This window comes from Sus scrofa, chromosome 2 (genome assembly GCF_054392235.1).
Source record: "Sus scrofa isolate SSC_HxYL_T2T_F1_AM1 chromosome 2, Sscrofa_HxYL_maternal_Yorkshire_Landrace_v2.0, whole genome shotgun sequence".
Lineage (NCBI taxonomy): Eukaryota > Metazoa > Chordata > Mammalia > Artiodactyla > Suidae > Sus > Sus scrofa.
The window spans coordinates 126,013,404-126,033,445 of record NC_139384.1 but is presented as its reverse complement, the minus strand read 5'-3'; the positions used below and the strand labels follow the sequence as shown (position 1 = coordinate 126,033,445).

General features: G+C 38.7%; 1 protein-coding gene across 15 annotated transcripts in view; it reads left to right on the top strand.

Moving 5' to 3' along the window:
• The window catches only part of TMEM232 (transmembrane protein 232), a 293,389-nt gene that overhangs the window by 45,560 nt on the left and 227,787 nt on the right, over positions 1-20,042 (top strand). For 2 of the 15 annotated variants that reach the window (XR_014838520.1, XM_005661576.4), the window contains exons 1-2: positions 4,387-4,465; positions 17,285-17,372. Coding sequence is in view for 6 of the 15 variants with exons in the window: in XM_005661576.4 (XP_005661633.4) it covers positions 17,302-17,372 (71 nt within the window). In the remaining 9 variants the exon portion in view is untranslated. Of the gene's footprint in view, positions 1-4,358; positions 4,716-8,407; positions 8,618-17,284; positions 17,373-20,042 lie in introns of those variants that run through there. The other 13 variants (XM_085014221.1, XM_085014220.1, XM_085014218.1 and 10 more) reach the window with 11 other exon arrangements.

Here is a 20,042-nt window from a genome sequence, read left to right as displayed (position 1 = left end):
AAAGTGTGTGTGTGCATGTGTACCTTTTGTATTAAAAACAATAGCATCTCACAACCTCACATGCGCTGTCAGTGGAGAAAGGATGAATTATTAAAAGGAGAACAACTGGGTAGCCAAATGAGTGGCGGAAACAACAGCCTCACTTCTTCACAACTTCCAAAATGAATTCATATTATTGTTTTTTCTTTAGTTTTTAAAGATTGAATGTTGGAAGAAAATGCTTGGTGAATATTTTTCAAATAGTGAATTGAAAAACTTTCTAAAAGTGACAGCAAGAAAGCATGTCTAAAACCTGGTTTAGAGAGTGGGTCACTGTATTGTAAAGAAGAGCTCCTACCAGTAAGGGAAAGTCAGTAAAAATATGAGCAAAGAACATGGAGAAGCTTTTTATTAACGAAACAAATGCAAATGGATAATAGTTATATGAACAAATATCTACTCTCTAGTAAGGCAAATTTGAATAATAACCGTTTTCATCTATAAAAATGACAATGTTTCAAAGAGAAATGTACATTATTATGAAAAGTGAAAAGAAAGTAGCTCTCATTAATTTCTGGAGTTGTATAAAAATATAACAACTTTCTGGGAGTTCCTGTCGTGGTGCAGTAGTTAACGAATCCGACTAGGAACCATGAGGTTGTGGGTTCGATCCCTGCCCTTGCTCAGTGGGTTAACGATCTAGCGTTGCCGTGAGCTGTGGTGTAGGTTGCAAATGCGGCTTGGATCCCACGTTGCTATGGCTCTGGCATAGGCCGGTGGCTACAGTTCCGATTAGACCCCTATCCTGGGAACCTCCATATGCCGCAGGAGCGGCCCAAAGAAATAGAAAAAAGATAATGTATATATATATATAACAACTTTCTGATAGACGGCAGTTTGGCAATCTATGTCAAAACCCATAAAAATGATCATATCTTTTGACTCCTAAATCCTAGGAAACAAATGTAGGGTTTTTAAATAGATGAAAATACAACCTGAAAGTTGAGAGTTAAGTTTTACTTGGGGTGAAATTAGAACTTAAGCCCTGGAGACAGCATCTCAGGTAGCCCCAAGAAACCGCTCCAAGGAAGAGAGGGAGGAAGCTAGGCATATGGGTTTTTGTAACAATGGGGAGGTAGTAGGAACAAAAGATTTATAGATAACCAAATTTACAGAAGATTTACAGAAAACCATTGCTATATGAAGGCAGAAAGGTCTGGGCTTATTGGAATCACTCCTTTGATATGCTTTCCTGAGTTCCCTCAGGGTTCTTTGGCCCACCCGTGGGAGTGGCTGTTCTCACAGGTGACCAGGACATCTTTTGTTTTGCCCACTAACTACAGCCCAGGAGACAGTATTTCAGATAGTTATGAGATACTGTCCCAAAGAGGAAAGGGGGTCTATCAAGATATAAGTCATGAAAAGGGGGAGGAGGTGCATGCAGCCATTCACACATTTTACAGAAGTTTTCTGGTGGTCTTGTGAAGGTTACTACTAGTCACAAACATTAAGTCATCAATGATGGATTTTAGTGTTTTTCTGGATATAAGGAGATGCAGGAATTGGGCTCATAAAATCTCCTGAGACTATCTAACTACCTGAAGGCCTTTCCCAGAGCACAGAGAGCCTCCCTCCTGGTCTCCACCCTGAGCTCCACTCAGGTTGCTGTGGGTTGGTAGCTGCAGTGGCTCATGTTCTGCTCCATGTAGAGGCTGATGGCAAATGTCAAACTTCAGTTCACACCTATGACATTAAATTTTTTATTTTTTATTATTCTGTGAAACATTTTCTTCAAGGACTCATAGTTTTCTATTTGCTGAAGTTTACGTTTATGCTATTAAGTGTCCCTTTCTATAAACATGTTATATACTTCCATTTGTTGAGTGTTATTTGGTGCATTGGGTGATTTGAGGAACTAGCTGAATTCCCTGAGCCCACAGTGGTGGAACCTCTTTATTTCACACCACTTTATGAAAATTGAGAAATGGTTTTACTGCTTTCTCATACTTCACTATTTTAACTTGGAATGTAAAAACTATAAATATGTCATCCCATTCTGAGGCAAGATAACTCATGTAGTTACTGTAGGAGCATGGGCTTTGATTCTTTGCTATGGCCATTGATTAAAATTTGTGGCTTAAGGGCTCCAGGGAGTAACATCCCCGCAGGCCTTGTTTACTATAGGAAATGTACCTGTTTTACGTCCAGGTGGAAGTTAATCTCTAACCAACTCCTCAAATGAATGAAAAGGAATGAGGGGAATGGTGACTCTCAGTCTAAGGAAGAGAAGGGCAAAGAAACCATAAAACTAAACAGTGCATTTCTACCCCTAAGACCACTTTTGGACAAGGACTGATAAAGGTAACTGGGCAAGGCCAATGGGAGAAAACCACTTCTTTCTGGACTCCACATTGGTAACCCCCATCTTTAAGGGATAAAAACCCCTATAGGACAATAGAGAGGGGGACTCTTCTTCCCCTTCTCACCCTGTCCTGTAATAAAGACTTTGCTTGCTTGCTGCCTGTGTGTTCTCAAAGTTCATTCTTTGGCTGCCAAACAAACAAGAACCCAGATTCCGGTAACATCTTTCTGGCATCACTTTCAATTTGCAGGCCTATTAGGAGGAATGTGTTCCAGAGAAGAGATCAGGGATTGTAATTTCTGGATTTTGTAAAGGTCATTATTTGAAAGTAATTTTTTTTTTTTTTTTTTTAGTTTTCATTATTACTATTGTTAGAGCAGTTCCAAGTTCACAGCAAACTGAGAGGAGGGTAAAACAAATTTCCCATTTACACCCACCCCTTCCCCCAGTGGATAGCCTACCCATTATGAACATCTGCAATCAGACTGGTAATTTGTCGCAATTGATGTACTTATATTGACGTGTCATAATCACCCAAAGCCCATAGTTTATATTAGCGTCCACTGTTGGCACAGTCTATGGATTTGGACTAATAATTTTTTTTTTAAATGTCAAAACTGCAAAGGAATTCAGAAGACTTATTTCGGTGCCTATTATGAACAAACAATTCAGGATTGATGTAGTTCATCAGGATTAGTTAAATTCTCTTTAGAAGTTTTAAATTTTTTTTTTACTTTTTTTTATTACTCAAATGAATTTATCACATCTGTAGTTGTATAATGATCATAACAATCTGATTTCACAGGATTTCCATCCCACAGCCCAAGCACAAACTGTCTCCTCTTGGAGATCATAAGTTTTTCAATGAATGTGAGTCAGCATCTGTTCTGCAAAGAAGTTCAGTCTGTCCTTTTTTCAGATTCCACATGTCAGTGAAAGCATTTGATGGTGGTGTCTCATTGTATGGCTGACTTCACTTGGCATGATAGTTTCTAGGTCCATCCATGTTGCTAAAAATGCCAATATTTCGTTCTTTTTAATGGCTGAGTAATATTCCATTGTGTATATGTACCACATCTTCTGGATCCACTCCTCTGTTAATGGACATTTAGGTTGTTTCCATGTCTTGGCTATTGTAAATAGTGCTGCAATGAACATCGGAGTACATGTGTCTTTGCAAGTCGTGGTTTTCTCTGGATAGATGCTCAGGAGTGGCATAGAAGTTTTAAATTTTTTTAAGGCAGTTTATTCCACCAGGACAATCCCTGCTCATTACTTTTGAATTGAATTGGAATTGCTCTCAGTAAAACCCTTGTGAACTTTTATTTATTTATTTATTGCCTTTTTGACATTTCTTGGGCCACTCCTGCGGCATATGGAGGTTCCCAGGCTAGGGGTCGAATCGGAGCTGTAGCCACCGGCCTATGCCAGAGCCACTGCAATGCAGGACCGAGCCTCGTCGGCAACCTACACCACAGCTCACGGCAACGCCGGATCCTTAACCCACTAGGCAAGGCCAGGGACCGAACCGGCAATCTCATGGTTCCTAGTCAGATTCGTTAACCACTGAGCCACGATGGGAACTCCAAACCCTTGTGAGCTTTTAAAGTTGCTTGCCCGTTAGTAGACATAGAAATATTGTAAGGATTTAAGTTAGATAATTTCCTTGGCCTCTACCTTTAAAATTAGGCATCACTCTGTGTTTAAATTCGCCCTCTTGTGGTTAGTACATATAGAACACCCTGGATGGCTTTGCTTATGCGCTAACCTAACTGAGAAGGACACCGGCGGGTCTGGGTCCGGCGTTCTATGTAAAAAGGATTTAGGAATAGCATTTTGATTAAAAGCCATAGTTACCCTCCTATAGAGTGCTTTTATTTTTAAATTTAGATTTTTTAAATGATTTTATTTTTTGCTGCAAAGACTTGCCTCTCCTCCGCAGCAAAAAATAAATGCGAGCATAACTGTGGCGGAGGGAGGTGGGGAGTCAAATTGCATTCACACGTCCTGATTGGCTAAGCGCTGGTCAGGAGAGTCTTAAAAGAGCAACCTTCCAACTCTGAGAGCGCCTCCCACAGCGTCCTTAGCAACCAGTGCCGGCCCCCAGCGACTTGGAGCGCTGTGGTGAGTGACTGCCCTGTCCGGCTTCTGACGACTTGAGAGCTAAGGTTATTGCCACGTTTACCATCCCGGGGCGACCGGGAGACCACAAATGGGTGCACCGAGTCTTCTTTCTTACGGTTCTTTAGCTCTTGCTGTTGGAAGACGCCTTTAATACTCACTTGCGCCCCCAGCCCAGGCGCGACATGCAGGCCTCCCTTAAGAATCTAGGCGATCTCCTTGCTAACACTCCAGCGGAGGCTTGAGTGAGAAGGTGGGGGACCAGCCACCAGTTTCATTTATTTGATAGGGAAATAACTCTTTGCCAGGGAGACTAAAGGAGGTGGAGAAACTTTCCCACTGCTATCAGTGGGGGAATTCTTTTAATCTTCTTTAGACCCAGACGTTCTCTGGTAACCCTTAATTCAGAATCCCACTTGCCTCATTGAATAGTTTTCAAGTCCTTTTTTTTTTTTTTTTTTTTTTTTTTTTTGGTATTTTTCTAGGGTCGCACCCGTAGCATATGGAGGTTCCCAGGCTAGGGGTCTAATCGGAGCTGTAGCGACCGGCCTACGCCAGAGCCACAGCAAAGCTGAATCTGAGCCGCATCTTCTACCTACAACACAGCTCACAGCAACGGGGGATCCTTAACCCACCGAGCGAGGCCAGGGAGGGAACGCGAAACCTCATGGTTCTTAGTAGGATTCATTCACCACTGAGCCACGACGGGGAACTCCTCAAGTCCTTCTATATTTGATGAAATTGCACCCTACCCCCCCCCCCCACCTGCCCGCCCCATTTCCCCAGCCCTCCTCAGATTTTTTTGGACTTCAAATAAGTCCAAACATTTGGAGAGGTGAACAGTGGGGGTGGGAGTGGGTGGAGGATCTTTGAAGATGTGAAATAAATGGATTTTTAGAAAGGTAATTAATCTTGAGAAAAGGGCACAAGTTGTTGATTCGGAAAAATGTCTAGGAAGAGGTGAAGTGGTGGGATCCCTTCTTTACCTTATCTCGTCTATATATCTAAATGGATCTAGCTTCTTGGTTGTTTTTGGTCAATTAAACTACTCTTTCCTTAAGGTTAGATTCAAAATCTTGTTTTCACCAGTTTGTTACCTATCCAAAGGCTTACTATAATTTTAATATTGCCTAGTTCTCAGAAATTGTTTTTTAAAGCATACCTTTCCAACTTTGTTTGAACTTAAAAAAATACACTAGGGATTAATGTTAAAACTTAAAAACAATTTCTGGGTCCTTGACAGATAGGTGTAAAACATCTTATTCATATTTAATTTGATTTTTTTTTTTTTTGTTTTTGCTTTTTAGGGCATATGGAAATTCCTCGGCTAGGGGTTGAATCTGAGCTGCAGCTGCTGGCCTATGCCACAGAAGCAGCCAAGCCACATATGAGTGTGTCTGCGAACTACTCTGCGGTTTTGTGGCAATGGCAGATGCTTAATCCACTGAGCAAGGCCAGGGATTGAACCTGCATCCTCATGGATGCGAGTCAGATTCGTTTCTGCTGAGCCATGGCGGGAACTCCTGAGCTAAACTGAATTTTCTAAATGACAACCATTTAAAATGAACAATGTGTGTACTATTTGGCAGTGCTGAAAATGATCAAAAATGTTTAGAAACATTCATTTCTAGTTTATATGTAAGTATGTGTGTGTATGTATCTGTGTATATTGTTTTCCTGTTGTGTGTTGAATGTTGCAAATATAAAGCACCGGCATACAATAGAAATTTAATAAAAGAAATCACGGACAATTACATCCATTTTTGCAGTCCTTTCACAAACCATTCATCACATGAGTAGTTTGCATCAAAGCCAAATGGCTTCCTTTGGTGGGTGTTAACCTAAATAAAGAGGTAGGAGTTCCTGTCCTGGCTCAGAATTAGCATCGATGAGGACGCAGGTTCGAACCCCTGCCTCGCTCACTGGGTTAAGGATCTGGCCTTGCTGTGAGCTGTGGTGTAGGCTGGCAGTGGCAGCTCCAATTTGACCTCTAGCCTGGGAACCTCCATAAGCTGTGGGTGTGGCCCTAAAAAAAAAAAAAGACCAAAAAAAAAAAAAAAAGAGGTAAACTCAGGCAAACTGGAATTAACGGACTGAGTTTATTCTTTGTGAATATTAGAGGAATTGCAATTCGGGAAACACAAAGAATAGCAAGCTACAGGTGAGTCCATTGAGAGTTTGGGGTGGGCTATATTTGTGCAGAAGGAGTCCGAAGAGCAGGAGGTCCAGCCAGAGTCCCATCAGTAAGTTCGTTGGTTTGAGGATGGGGAAAGATTCTTGGTGGATATTCATTGATCAGGATATAAGTTCTGGTTTTCTGTAAGTCAGACATTTATGAGGAATCAGTCTCTCAGTTTTTAATTTTTATTTTCCTGAGAGCATATGTGAGATTCTCTAGTGCCATTTTAGATCAAAATCCTTTGAGTAAAAGAGAGTTAAGATATTTAACCAAGTCAGAATAAGACTATCATTTAAGTATCAACTCATTGTCATTTTCTTGAATAAATAATAAGTGATTGATGCTGAGGATGAGAAATGAATGGACATAATTCATGTTTAAAGCTTTTTTTTTTTTTTTTTTTTTTTTGCTGCACCCATGGCATGTGTAAGCTCCCAGGTCAGGGAATTCCCACCACAGCAGCAACCTGAGCTGCTGCACTGACAACAGAATCCTTAACCCACTTAGCCACAAGGGAACTCCCACGTTTAAATTTTATTTATTTATTTTTTTGTCTTTTTGCTATTTCTTTGGGCCTCTCCCGCGGCATATGGAGGTTCCCAGGCTAGGGGTCGAATCAGAGCTGTATCCTCCAGCCTACTCCAGAGCCACAGCAACGCGGGATCCGAGCCGCGTCTGCAACTTACAGCACAGCTCAGGGCAACGCTGGATCGTTAACCCACTGAGCAAGGGCAGGGACCGAACTCGCAACCTCATGGTTCCTAGTCGGATTCGTTAACCACTGCGCCACGACGGGAACTCCCACGTTCAAATTTTAATGATACTTTTCAATTCATTTTCCTCACTGTCCAAACCTTTCTAAATCATAAGTGGGGAGTTCCCTCATGGCTTAGGGTTAAGGATTCAGTATTGTCACTGCTATGGCTTGGGTTGGATCTCTGGCCTGGGAACTTGGTGGACTGCCAAAAAATAAAAAATAAAAAAAAGTGAATATTTGAAACACTTCAGTTTTCAGTATTTTGAATATTGCTCTTTCATATGAATTATGAATTATATTTATTATTTCTGGAAAAAAGTCAGTTTATTTATTTATTGCTACAAAGTTAAAAGACATGAAGTAGTTTTGAATCACAGTTGACTTTCTTTAAATTGCACCCTCCAATTGCAGCCTCTCTTCTGCTTGGCTGGTTGGATATTAAGTCTTTGTTTTTATTAGGCCCGCTTCTGCCCTGGGATTATACAAAGGTCCTGGATGCTTATGTATCACAAAGCACTGGAGGGGCACCAACAAAGCACTAGAGGGACATTGGGCCAAATGTCACATCCATATGGTCCCCTCTGTTTTGACACAACTCTTCTGGACTACAACTAGGCCAGGAGAAGACTTTTATGTCTCTGCTTTGTTATGGGGTCCAATCTTTGAATATTCAGTGCCCGGACCTTTCTTCTGTGGCACTGTAACCTTCTGGGGGTGTTGCTACGACAGAGGAGATGGCCCTGAATGACCTCTCTTGCCTCTATTCCAGTCTCAGGAAAACTCTCTCCTGTGACCAACCCTCTCAGATCAAGTGAACCCCAATTAGGACCTTCCTTGCCTGGTGTCGCTAACGCCAACTGAAGGAGACCAGGTTCGGCAAAGTAGAGTAGAAACTTTATTGGTTAATCAAGGGATGGGGAAAGGAAAGATCGTGCTCTAAAGATTCCTTATGAGGGGGTAAGGGGAAGGACCTGGGAAACTTTAAAAGAGGTGAGAGGTGGTAGCCAGCGGCATTCTGGGAAAGGGGTGATGAATTTTGCAAACAGCCGGAGCATGCGCAGGCCTTTGGGCGCCTTTGCACTTGGCACTGTGGGGCCTAGCAGGGCAAGTGCCGTGTGGGCAGAGATCGTAGCCTAGTAATTAGGCAGAGGCAGCTTTTGATTGCTTTTGAGTCTCATCTGCCCAGGTGACCGTCGTGGTCAGACTGGAACCCATTCAGGTTAGTAGATTGTCGCTATCTTGGGCGTTTCTAGTTTGGGCTCATTCTGCAGTTTTGCTTATGTGGTCATCTGCTTTAGTTTCTTTTAAGTAAGCACAGCTGTGGGCAAAGACGAAGGAATTGTGTGGAAAAAAGGAAAGTTTGTGTTGGTCTCTGTCTGGTTACATCACCATGCTTGGAGTTTTTTTCAACTCCCCACAGGGCACCCAGTGTCATGTCTTAAATGACCTTAATTTTTTTATTTTTATGTTTTTTAAGTCAAGAAAAAGCCATTGACTTTAGGCACTTTCACCGTTTTGTCTAGGAGAAATTCAGGCAAGAAAGAAACAAAAAATATTATACATCTCCTGAGAATAGAGAAGTACAAATAGACTGGAAGAAAAGTTATTAAAAAAAAATGTAAAGAGGATTCCTGTTGTGGCTCAGTGGAAACAAATCTGACTAGCATCCATGAGGATTCAGGTTGGATCCTTGGCCTCGCTCAGTGGGTTACAGATCTGGTGTTGCAGTGAGCTGTGGTGTAGGTCACAGATGCTGCTTGGATCTCACATTTTTGTGGCTGTGGTGTACGCTAGCTGCTATAGGTCTGAATTGACCCCTAGCCTGGGAACCTCCATATGCCATGGGTTTGGCCCTAAAAAGACAAAAAACCCAAAAAACAAACCATAGAGATTTCACACTTGAGGCAATGACACTCCATTGTCCATACTTCTCTTTTACAAATGAAACATCTTGTCTTTTAACTATTTGCATAAGGACCTGGTTTTATGTTTCCTTTATTTTCCCTTCAAGATGAAACTGAGTATTGCCCTGTGGTTCCCTCTTGGGTACAAAAACCTCTTTGTGTCCCTAATTTCTTGTTTGTAGGAAAAAACTCTTTCAGCCTCCTAGACCCTCCCTGAGTTCCAGAAGGCAGGTTCAAACTGTTACTAATTAGGGGAGTTCGGAGACGCTTGTTTGCTAAGTTGTCTAGCTTTGGACTTTTTAACATCAGAGAGAAATACACTTTCATCTTGTATGAGCTGCTGTCATTTTTACTTCTGTTAGTTGTCTCTAAACCTAATTCTAATACAATATATTCTCTTATAATCTTATTTTTATTGAGGTAAAATTTGCATATAGTGAAATGCACAGATGTTCACCATACAATTCAGTGAGTATTCTGGGTATTAATTACTGGTAGCAATCACTAAAACTTAGTGGCTTAAATAATTTTTTATCAACGCTCATGGTTCTGGAGTTGACTGTATGCAGCTGGGTAATTCTTATGTGGGCTCTTGCATGTGATTTCAGTTAGGTATCAGCTGAGGCTCTAGTTTTCCTAAGCCTTGAGTTTGTCTCCAAAATGGCTCAATTACATGCCTGGCAGCTGCTGCTTGCTGTCCCAGGGAATCCTGGCTGGGTACTTACGGAGAGCTATCAACGAGAGAACTCCCACACAGCTTTCCAGGTGATGCTGGCCTCTTGGTAGGGTGGCTGGACTCTGGGAGAACATTCCAGGAGGAAACTGCAAGGCTTTTTGTTGATGGTCTAGCTTTATATGTCCCAGGGTATTACTTCTGCTGTACTCTGTTAAGCAAGTCACTAAATTAAGCCCAAATTCACTGGGAGAGTGAATTACCTTCCATCTCTTGTGGGATAGTGACAAGGCCATATCATAAAACAGTATACAGTATGGGAGATATTGTTCTACTGTTTTGAACAAATGCAATCTGCTAAAATGAGTTTTGAAACGTATATATATAAATCCATGGTATCATCATATATAACATTTCCATTTAATCTACAGTCCAGCTCCACATCCCATCCTCCTGTAGATCATCACACTGTAATAGTTTTGCCTTTTCTTAAACTCAATGTATATTGAAACATGTATGTGTTAGGCTTCTTTAATTCAGTGTAATATTTTTCTCTCAATGTATTATTTTTGTTGCATGTAGCAGTAATTTGTTTTTTATTACTGAGAAGAATCCTATTATATAAACATACTCCAATTGGTTTATCCTTTTTCTTACTGATGGATGTTTGAGTTGTTTCCAGTCTGGGACTGTTGTGATGAATACCATTCCTATAAACATTCTGGTACACATCTTTTTTGTAACGTTGTTTCATTTCTTTTGGAATGAAATTTCTGGGTCAAGGGATAGGTGTATGATTAACTTTCTAAGGTCAAATAGATTTCTAAAGTGGCTGTAGCTATTTTCACTCCTATCAGCAAGGTATGAGAGTACCATTGCTCCATACCTTACAAAACTTGGTATTGTCAGTTTTTTTTAAAAAGTTAGCCATTCTACTTAGAGTGAAATAGAATTTAGTTGTGGGTCTAATTTGACTTTCCTTGAATATAAATGATTTTGAGCATATTCTGATTTTTGCTGCCAGATTTTGTTTTGTATGTCATTCATTTCTGGGGTTTTTATTTTCAGTTTTTTTTTTTTTTTCTTTTTAGGGCTGCACCCACAGCATATGGAGGTTCCCAGGCTAGGGGTCGAATCAAAACAATAGCTGCCTGCCACAGCCACAGCCACAGAGGATCCAAGCTGCGTCTGCGACCTACACCACATAGCTCACATCAACGCCCGATTCTTAACCTACTGAGCAAGGCCAGGGGTCAAACCCACAACCTCATGGTTCCTAGTTGGATTCGTTTCCCCTGTGCCACAATGGGAACTCCTAGGATTGGATTTTTCATTTCCCAACATAAGGATGGTTAGTTTATCTTTTATTACAATTTTTTAACTATGTTTTGAAGTCAGAAATATAATCTCATGTAGATTACCTACTCTTTGTAATTTAAGATTTGCTTTAGGATAGAGTTTTTAGAAATTGTACTTGTGTGCTTAGCAAAAATGCATATATTCTCCAATGGTTGAATATAGAATTCTCTTTGTGTCCATCATATTAATTACACTGTTTAAATCTTCTATACTTTTGCTGATTTTCTTTTTGTTGCCTACTTGACTTAGAGTTAAGAAAGTATAGCTCACACTGCTTTTTCTTTTTATTAAAGTATAGTTTATTTACAATGTTTCTTCACTTGCTGTGTGCAGCAAAATGACCCAGTCATACATAAAGGCACATTTTTTTTTTCTTACTATCTTCCGTCATGTTCTAACCCAAGAGATTGGACAGTAGGACCCCATTGCTTATCCATTCCAAATGTAACAGTTTGCATCTACTAACCCCAAACTCCCTGTGAGCTAAGGTACAGGGAGAAATGAAAAGCTGTTAAGAATTTCTGTGTATATGGGTAGAGAAAGAGGTGGTTTGTCACTATACCTCTGAGAAAATAAATTAGTAAAAGGTCATGTGATAAGACAAAATTCCCCCTGTAACTTAGCTCAGGGGGTTTTCCCTTATGATTTCCTGGATTTCAAGTTTCTTCCTTAGTCCTACAAACTTGCTTTTAAAGACAGAATCCAAAGTCTGTGCTAATTAGTCATTTTTTCTGAAACGGAAACCCATATCATTAGTATTTCTACATTAATTGTTTATTCCTAAATCTTTTAAAACTGAATAGAACCTATATTTTGTATGAGATTTTTCGTAGATATTTTTCAAATAAATACACTGTCCTTCTTTTCCCATTTTTATACCTTTTTTCCTTATATTTTTGTTGGCTAGGAGTATCTGTAAAATGCAGAGGAGTGGCAATACTATGGATATCCTTGTATTGTTTTTGGCTTTTCAGATAAAGCTTCTATACTTTGTTACCATGTTTCCTTTAGTTTTTCCCAGGTACCTCTAATTAAATTGGGTAAAACTTCAAATCCTAGTATGTAGAGTTTTTCTTTTTATAATCATGAGTGGAAACTGAATTTAATTGAATTATTCTTTGGCATAAAGTATTTTAAAGTATTTTATAGTTTTTTGCCTTAAATCCAACAATGTTATGGTCTGTAATAATAGCTTTTATAATATTAAATTATCTTTGCTCTTCTGAGACTAACCTTTCTCACTATAAAAAAATTACTTTTTATTGGTATTGCTGGATTTGGTTTCCTTATGTTTTAAATAGAATTTTTGCAGCATGTTATGAGATTTCCCTATAAATTTATTTTCCCATACTGATCCAGATCCTGTAACCTTGGATGATCTAAAAATGTACCTTTTTGTATAAGATCTGGTAAGATTGTTGAAACTCTTAAAAGGCATAAAAATAGTAACATAATGAAAGATCTTAGGTATTCTGGACAGAAAGAATGAGAATAGGAGTAAAAGAAAATGACTAAATAATTGTATTAAAAGTAGTAGTTTAAGTGTTGTGGTTATTCTTTTTGTTTTAAAATATTAAATATTGTGTCTCTTTTTGGTTTATTAACATTTAGGGAACATCTGATATATATCATATACTGTCTCCATCCGTGTGATATATATGGTGGTCTTGTGATTTTTAGTTAAATGCTGAGGAAAAAATGATATCTATGTAATTGTGAATCAGTACTTTAAAATATTTTGTTATAAAAACTTTGGTCACGTGGAAAAGTTGGGAGACTTTTTCACCCAGATTTAGCAATTATCAATTCTATTCATACATTGTGATGTATTAATTATATAATATCTTGATGTCTAAAGTGTTTATTAATGCATTTAGATGATTAGTTAGGAAAGTATTACTCAAAGAACAACTAGTAAGTAATGAGTTGTACTCTCCACTTGGGTAATAAAGACTCACTAACAGGAGGTACCTTTATATTTCTATTTTTATTTGTATTTATAGATGAGGAAGCCAAGGCATCTGGAATCAAGTAATTTGCACAGACATAATCTGTGCTGGAAACAGAATTTAAAGTAAGCTGTTGATTCTTAGCTATTACAACATACAGGAGTCTGATAAGGAGAATTCACAGAGGCAGACAAGCCAGGAGAGGAGTGTCATGATAAATTCAACAGGCATTTGTTTCTAGGGGAGCAATGGTAGACAGAGTCAGTAACTATAGTGGGATTAATTAGATCAGTACTGAAAAACTCCTAGTGGAATCATCCACCTGGAGACCATTGACAGCCTTGGCAAGATTATCCTAGCATTGGGATTCCAGATATTGTGTTTTGTGCACTGGAATAAATTTAAGGGAAAAAGCATGTCTGATATGAGTGTAAGATGAAATCAAGCTGTTTATTTTACCACTTCAGATAATAATGCAAGGTAAATCTTCCAAATCTCTTTAAATCACTGAAAATTATCTCTAGAAGGTGGTAGAGAAAGAGTTACTATATGCTTTACTACATGAGTTACTGCAGACCATATACACCAAGAAATTAGAGCAAGTGAAGAAGCAGGGGTTCTTAGGAATAGTTATATCCAAAATAATGTTTTGTTTTTTTTTTTTTTTTAGAATTTGAGGAAAGACTTAATTTAAAAGCAGAGAAATCCAGTCTTTAAGATCAAATTTTATTCATGAAAGATTTTGTTTCCATTTCAATTCTCAAATTCAGTCAATACTCTGCAGAGAATAAAAGGATGTATAAATTGTAAAGATCTATTTAACTTAGAGAAAAGCTCATTTTTACATTTATATCACCTTTTGCTAATTCAGGAAGGATGATGGCTATTTTTTAAAATTAAATTTAATTTTTAAAATTTTTATTATTTATTAATGTATTTTTTTAACTGCTATTTCTTGACAGTGATGGAAATGTGAAATTTAACAAGTCCTTTTTGGCTCAGTGTGTTAAGGACCTGACCTAGTTTCCATGAGGATGCAGGTTCCATCCCTGCCCTTGCTCAGTGGGTTAAGGATCTGGAATTGTTGCAAGCTGTGGCATAGGTCCCAGATGTGGCTTGGATCCAGCATTGCTATTCCTGAAATGTAGGCTGGCAGCTGTAGCTCATATTTGACCCCTAGCCTGGGAACCTTCCTATGCCACAGGTACGGCCCTGAAAAGACCAAAAAAAAAAAAAAAGTCCCCATTTTAATTTTCTGTTCCTGTTTTAAGGTGGTCTAGATGTTACTGGCTCTGGTCTTTGGACTCTTCAATCAGTAGAAATTGATAAGAGGCCAGATGAAGAATTTAGGCAGCATAAGGGAGCAAAAACAAAAAAACAGCTGCCCTTGCTCCCTCCAGAGGCAGGTTTCTTAAAGGGGCTGAGGGTTGAAGTGGATCAGTGGGTGAAGCCATAGGTGTGGCTTTGATGGTTTGCCGACCTCCTTGGTGGTGCTCTGTGCCAGGGTCATGTGCATTAACCTGCTTTGCCCCCAGCATCTCAGAAATGGCAGTTGATTTATGGCCACTTTGTATCTAAATGTTCATAATTATCCCAACTGGGAAGCATGCAGTTATTTTCAGTCCATTTACTTTCTTTGTATTCTTTTGCTGAAGGAAACATTTGTCTGGGAAACAACACTCCTAGGTCTCAGGTCCCAGGTCCCAGCCTGTATCATAGGGTAACTAAAGAGCATAAGTGATGCCCCTGTTTGTCTTTTTCTGTACAATTCACAAGTCAACATTACTACATGTAACTGTCCTGAGGAGGCATGCATAATGGTACAAATGATTTCCCCTGTAGATTTTAATAAACGGTTCAAAAATTTATCAAATAGTGTATTAGAAGCTGAATGTTTTAGCTCAACTAGTGATTAATATGTGTGACTAGTTATGTTAATACAGTGCAAAAAAGGCCCTGTTGCATGTAAAACAATAGTAGTGATAATTTCTTGTTGATAACTTTAGCTTTTGGACTGTACTGAGAATTTAATGAAGAATATTATGAAAAGACTAAAAATTTTGTGGTAGCTAATAACATTTTAAAATTCTCTTTTTTTGAGGGTTTTTAGGGGGAGAAGAGAAGTCATTGTAACTTTTTCTGTTTACCCCACTGAGGGTTTAATTCTTGCATCTCAGTGGGATACATTTTTGAAGACATTCATCTTTTCTTTTTGGAAACTTGAGATTATTTTGTTTACTGTTTCTTTTACACTTAGCCAAAAGCAATCCTAACTAATAAAAAACATTAGGGAGTCATACTATCTCTCTTATATATCATGATACTGTTCAAACAGTGGTTCACAAACTAGTGTTGGTTAAACACTGTCACTCCCAAGGTTAAATACTCCCAAGATAAGCTAGAAATTCAGAGTCAGTATGTCTTTTTCAGCAATTTGACGTTTTCTCCCCATCCCATTCTGGGGAAGTCTCATCAATAGGATGTTGTGCAACTTGCATGTTGAGCAGATGGTGCAAATCCTTGCCATTTTTACCCACAGATGTTGAGGCATCTTTGGCTAGTAGGTTCTGCGATCAAGGGAAAATTTCTAAAATAATTAGTCTTCTAATTTTTTGCAATTTCAAAACATGTGACTAATCATAGTCTTGTGAAATAGATCAAGAAACAGCAAAAAGCTCAAGGTCAGTATGCCTAACACATGCTCAAAATAAATCAATATAAGGCCGACTACCCAGTTCAATATAGATTATCCATTAGAAGCAGATTTTGTTATAACCAGGAGCAGTAGATAATGGTGGTTTGTGTTTATAATCCATTTTGCTGGATATTTTCCCATTGCCCTCCAGACCCACCTTCAGTCCTTCTCCACTTTGCCCTGCACCTTCTGGCTTCTAGTTTGGTTTAGCTAATGGGAAGCAAAGGTAGATAGATGATTGGAATGGTGAGCAGGAGGGTTTCTTCTTAGCAGGCAGCTTCAGATTGGTTGTGTTTCTCCACCAAAGGCCAAAGATTTTTTACTAAGCACCACTCCCCTGAGCTTTTCTTTCTGGGTCCCACTTCCCCTCAGTCCTCAGAGTAGTAATGGTTCAGCCTCTTCTTGCCAGCCCCTGAGAATGGCACCACTTAGTTTTCTTTTAAAATGTATTTTATATTTTTTACTTGAATAACTGCCCACATCTTTGGAAAGTCGATTTATTCAGTTACCCCATTGGAGGGTGCTGTTTCTTGCCAGAACCTTGACTGATAGGTTTTAAGAATTAGCTTTCTTAAAAGTGAAATGCAAAATAAATCAATATAAGGCCGACTACCCAGTTCATTCTTTTATTTTGTATTTGACCACTCTGTTAAACACAGTATGTCCTAGTTTTGCTCATACCCTCATAAAATATGCTCAGATATACTTCAAGAGGGAAATAAACTTGAGTGTGAGAGAGAAGCATAATCTAAATGGCAAAAAACAGGAGACTTTGAAAAAACTTTACAAGTAACTTCAAAAAACAGCATAGTAATCTAATACTTATCATAAGCACTTATATAAAGCTTCCAACATGCCAGGCCCTTTTCTAAGCAATCTACATATACTTACATATTTATTTCTTCCAGCAATCTATAAGGAGGTACTGTTCCTGTTGTCTAAGTGAAGAGGCTAAGGCAAGGTTAAGTAAATCAGTCAGTCTGTATTCTCTTAATTACTATGCTATGCTGTTCTTTCAATAGTTTTTCTGATAAAACTGCTGAAGTATAATAAATACTATTATATGAAAGGATAAGTTTATAGTAGTAACATAATAGAAATAACATGAGTTTTCAGTTCACAGTTGGGTTTGACTCCTAGGTCTGACAGTTTAAATTTAAATTCTTCCTTAATAAAATTTTCTCCTTTAGCCTGATTTTCCTTCTTGTCATCCTTTCTCCAATAAATCATGAATTTACATGAAATGAATTATTTGGTATTGTGAGTGCATTCGTATTCTAATAGGAAATTTAATATTTCTTTTTAGGTCTATGATTTGTGAATATGCCTGTTAATAAATCACCTGTGATAAATAAATCTGGAGTAGGACCTTCCTCTTATCGTGAAAAATCCAAGTAAGTTTGAAAAATAGTTTCATATTATTAAAGTAGTGGACCCATATATACTGGAGAATTTAAGAAAGCACAGAAAATTGTGAGCAGTAAAAAAAAGTTGTGGTTCGATAAAGGATAAAGATGTTAAGGTTTACTGTTTTTAATTTAATCTTATTATTTTACATCTTTTTAATTAAAATGTAGCTGATTTCCAATGTTATGCCAATTTCTGCTGTACAGCAAAGTGACCCAGTCATACGTTTTACTTTTCTTCCATCCTCCCTCCCTCTATTCCTTCCTTCCTCCTTCTTCTCCTCCCCTTTTAGGGCCACACCTGTGGCATATGGAAATTCCCAGGCTAGGGGTCAAATTGGAGCTGCACCTGCCGGCCTGCACCACAGCAAAGTGGGATCCTAGCTGAATCTGTGACTTACACCACAGCTTGTGGCAATTCCAGATCCTTAATCCACTGAGTGAGGCCAGGGATTTATCCCACCTCCTCACTGATACTACGTTGGGTTTTTAACCTGCTGAGCCACAATGGGAACTCCTTTATGTTCCTTTTCTTATAGTATCTTCCATCATGGTCCATCCCAAGAGATTGGATATATTCCCTCTGCTGTACAGTAAAACTTTATTGCTTATCCATTAAGGTTTACTGTTTTTTTTTTTTTAATAAATAGCTTTGTAATGATTTTGTTTTTCTTTTTTTTAGGGCTGCACCTGAGGCATATTCAAGTTCCCAGGCTAGGGGTCGGATCCAAGCTACATCTGCAGGCCTACACCACAGCCATAGCAATGCAGGATCTGAGCCACATCTGTGACCTATACCGCAGCTTGTAGCAACACTGGATCCTTAGCCCACTGAGTGAGGTGAGGGGTTGAACCTGCATTCTCGGGAACACTGTATCAGGTTCCTAACCTGCTAAGCCACAACAGGGACTCCCTGTAATGATATTTTTGTAGTCATTGTATATTTCTAAAATTTCAAATATTGTACTTTTTTTTAAAGCATTTTTCTATAATTGCAAAGTCTCTTCCTCTTTTTTTTTTTTTTTTTTTTTTTTTTTTTGGCTTTTCAGGGCTACATGGCATGTGGAGGTTCCCAGGCTAGGTATCCAAATCGGAGCTACAGCTACTGGACTACACCACAGCCACAGCAACACGGGATCCGAGCCGCATCTGGACCCACACCACAGCTCATGGCAATGCCAGATCCCTAACCCACTGAGTGAGGTGAGGTCAGGGATCAAACCTGCAACCTTATGTTTACTAGTTGGATTTGTTTCCACTGTGCCATGACAGGAACTCCAGTAGTAAAATCTCAGGTTGCTAAAATAATCCGTGAAATACCTAAGAGAAGGTATTCAGCAACTACTGAATTGTGAAATATTAGTTATTTCTAAGGTCTTTGCTATTTCAGATTAAACCATAACATAATGTTTTTCTGCATTTCAAATTATTTCCTTGAGATAAGTTTTCTGAAATGAAGTTCCTAGATCAAAGTTTGTTGATAATTTAAAAGTTGTATGTTTTTTTGGAGTTTCCATCATGGTGTAGTGGAAACAAATCCAGCTAAGAACCATGAGGTTGCAGGTTTGATCCCTGGCCTCACTCAGTGGGTTAAGGATCTGGCATGGTTGGGAGCTGTGGTGTAGATCGCAGACACGGCTCAGATCCTGTGTTGTTGTGGCTGTGGCATAGGCTGGCAGCTGTATCTCTGATTGGACCCCCTAGTCTGGGAACTTCTATTTGCTGTGGGTGTGGCCCTAAAAAGGAAAAAAAAAATTGTGTGTGATTTTATGAAATTTTTAAAAATTCAAAAATAGCCAGATAGAATACGCAATAAAATTTATGTGTTTACATAGTGTTTGTTCAAATATTTTTCTTTAATAAATAGATCAGCAGATAAACTTGAAGCTCTTTGACCATGTGTCCTCTCAACTAAAATAATTGTGGCATATATTATTTCCATTCATTTTTGTACTTAATATATAAGAAGTAAAATTGTAGCTTTCATTCTGTATCCTACAGTACATAGCAAGGAATGGAATTATTGAAATTTGTGGATATACCATTAGTAAATGGAACTTAGTCTTTAGTGTTTAGTCATTTTTATATTTTTTGCCACATTTTGTTTATTTATTGGACTTAAACAATGTTGTATTAATTTTAGATGTACAGCAAAGTGAATCCCTTATGCATATACATACATCCATTCATCTTTTCCATTTGGGTTTTTAAAGAATAGTGATTTGGAGTTCCTGTTTGTGGCTCAGTGGGTTAAGACCCCAACTAGTAACTATGAGGATGTGGATTCAATCCCTGGCCTGCTCAGTGGGTTGAGGATCCAGTATTGCTGCAAGCTGTGATGTAGGTTGCAGATATGGCTCAGATCCCATGTGACTGTGGCTGTGGCTGTGACATAGGCTGGCAGCTGATGCTTGGATTTGACCCCTAGCCTGGCACTTCCATATGCTTCAAGTACAGCCCTAAAAAGACCAAAAAAAAAAAAAAAGGCAAATATTGAGTAGATTTCCCTGTGCCCTACAGTAGGCTCTTGTTAGTTATCTGTTTTATATATGGTAGTGTATATTTGTTAATACCACCCTCCATGGTTTCCCGTTTGGTAACCATAAGTTTGATTCTGAAATCTGAGTCTATTTCTGTTTTATAAATAAGTTCTTTTGT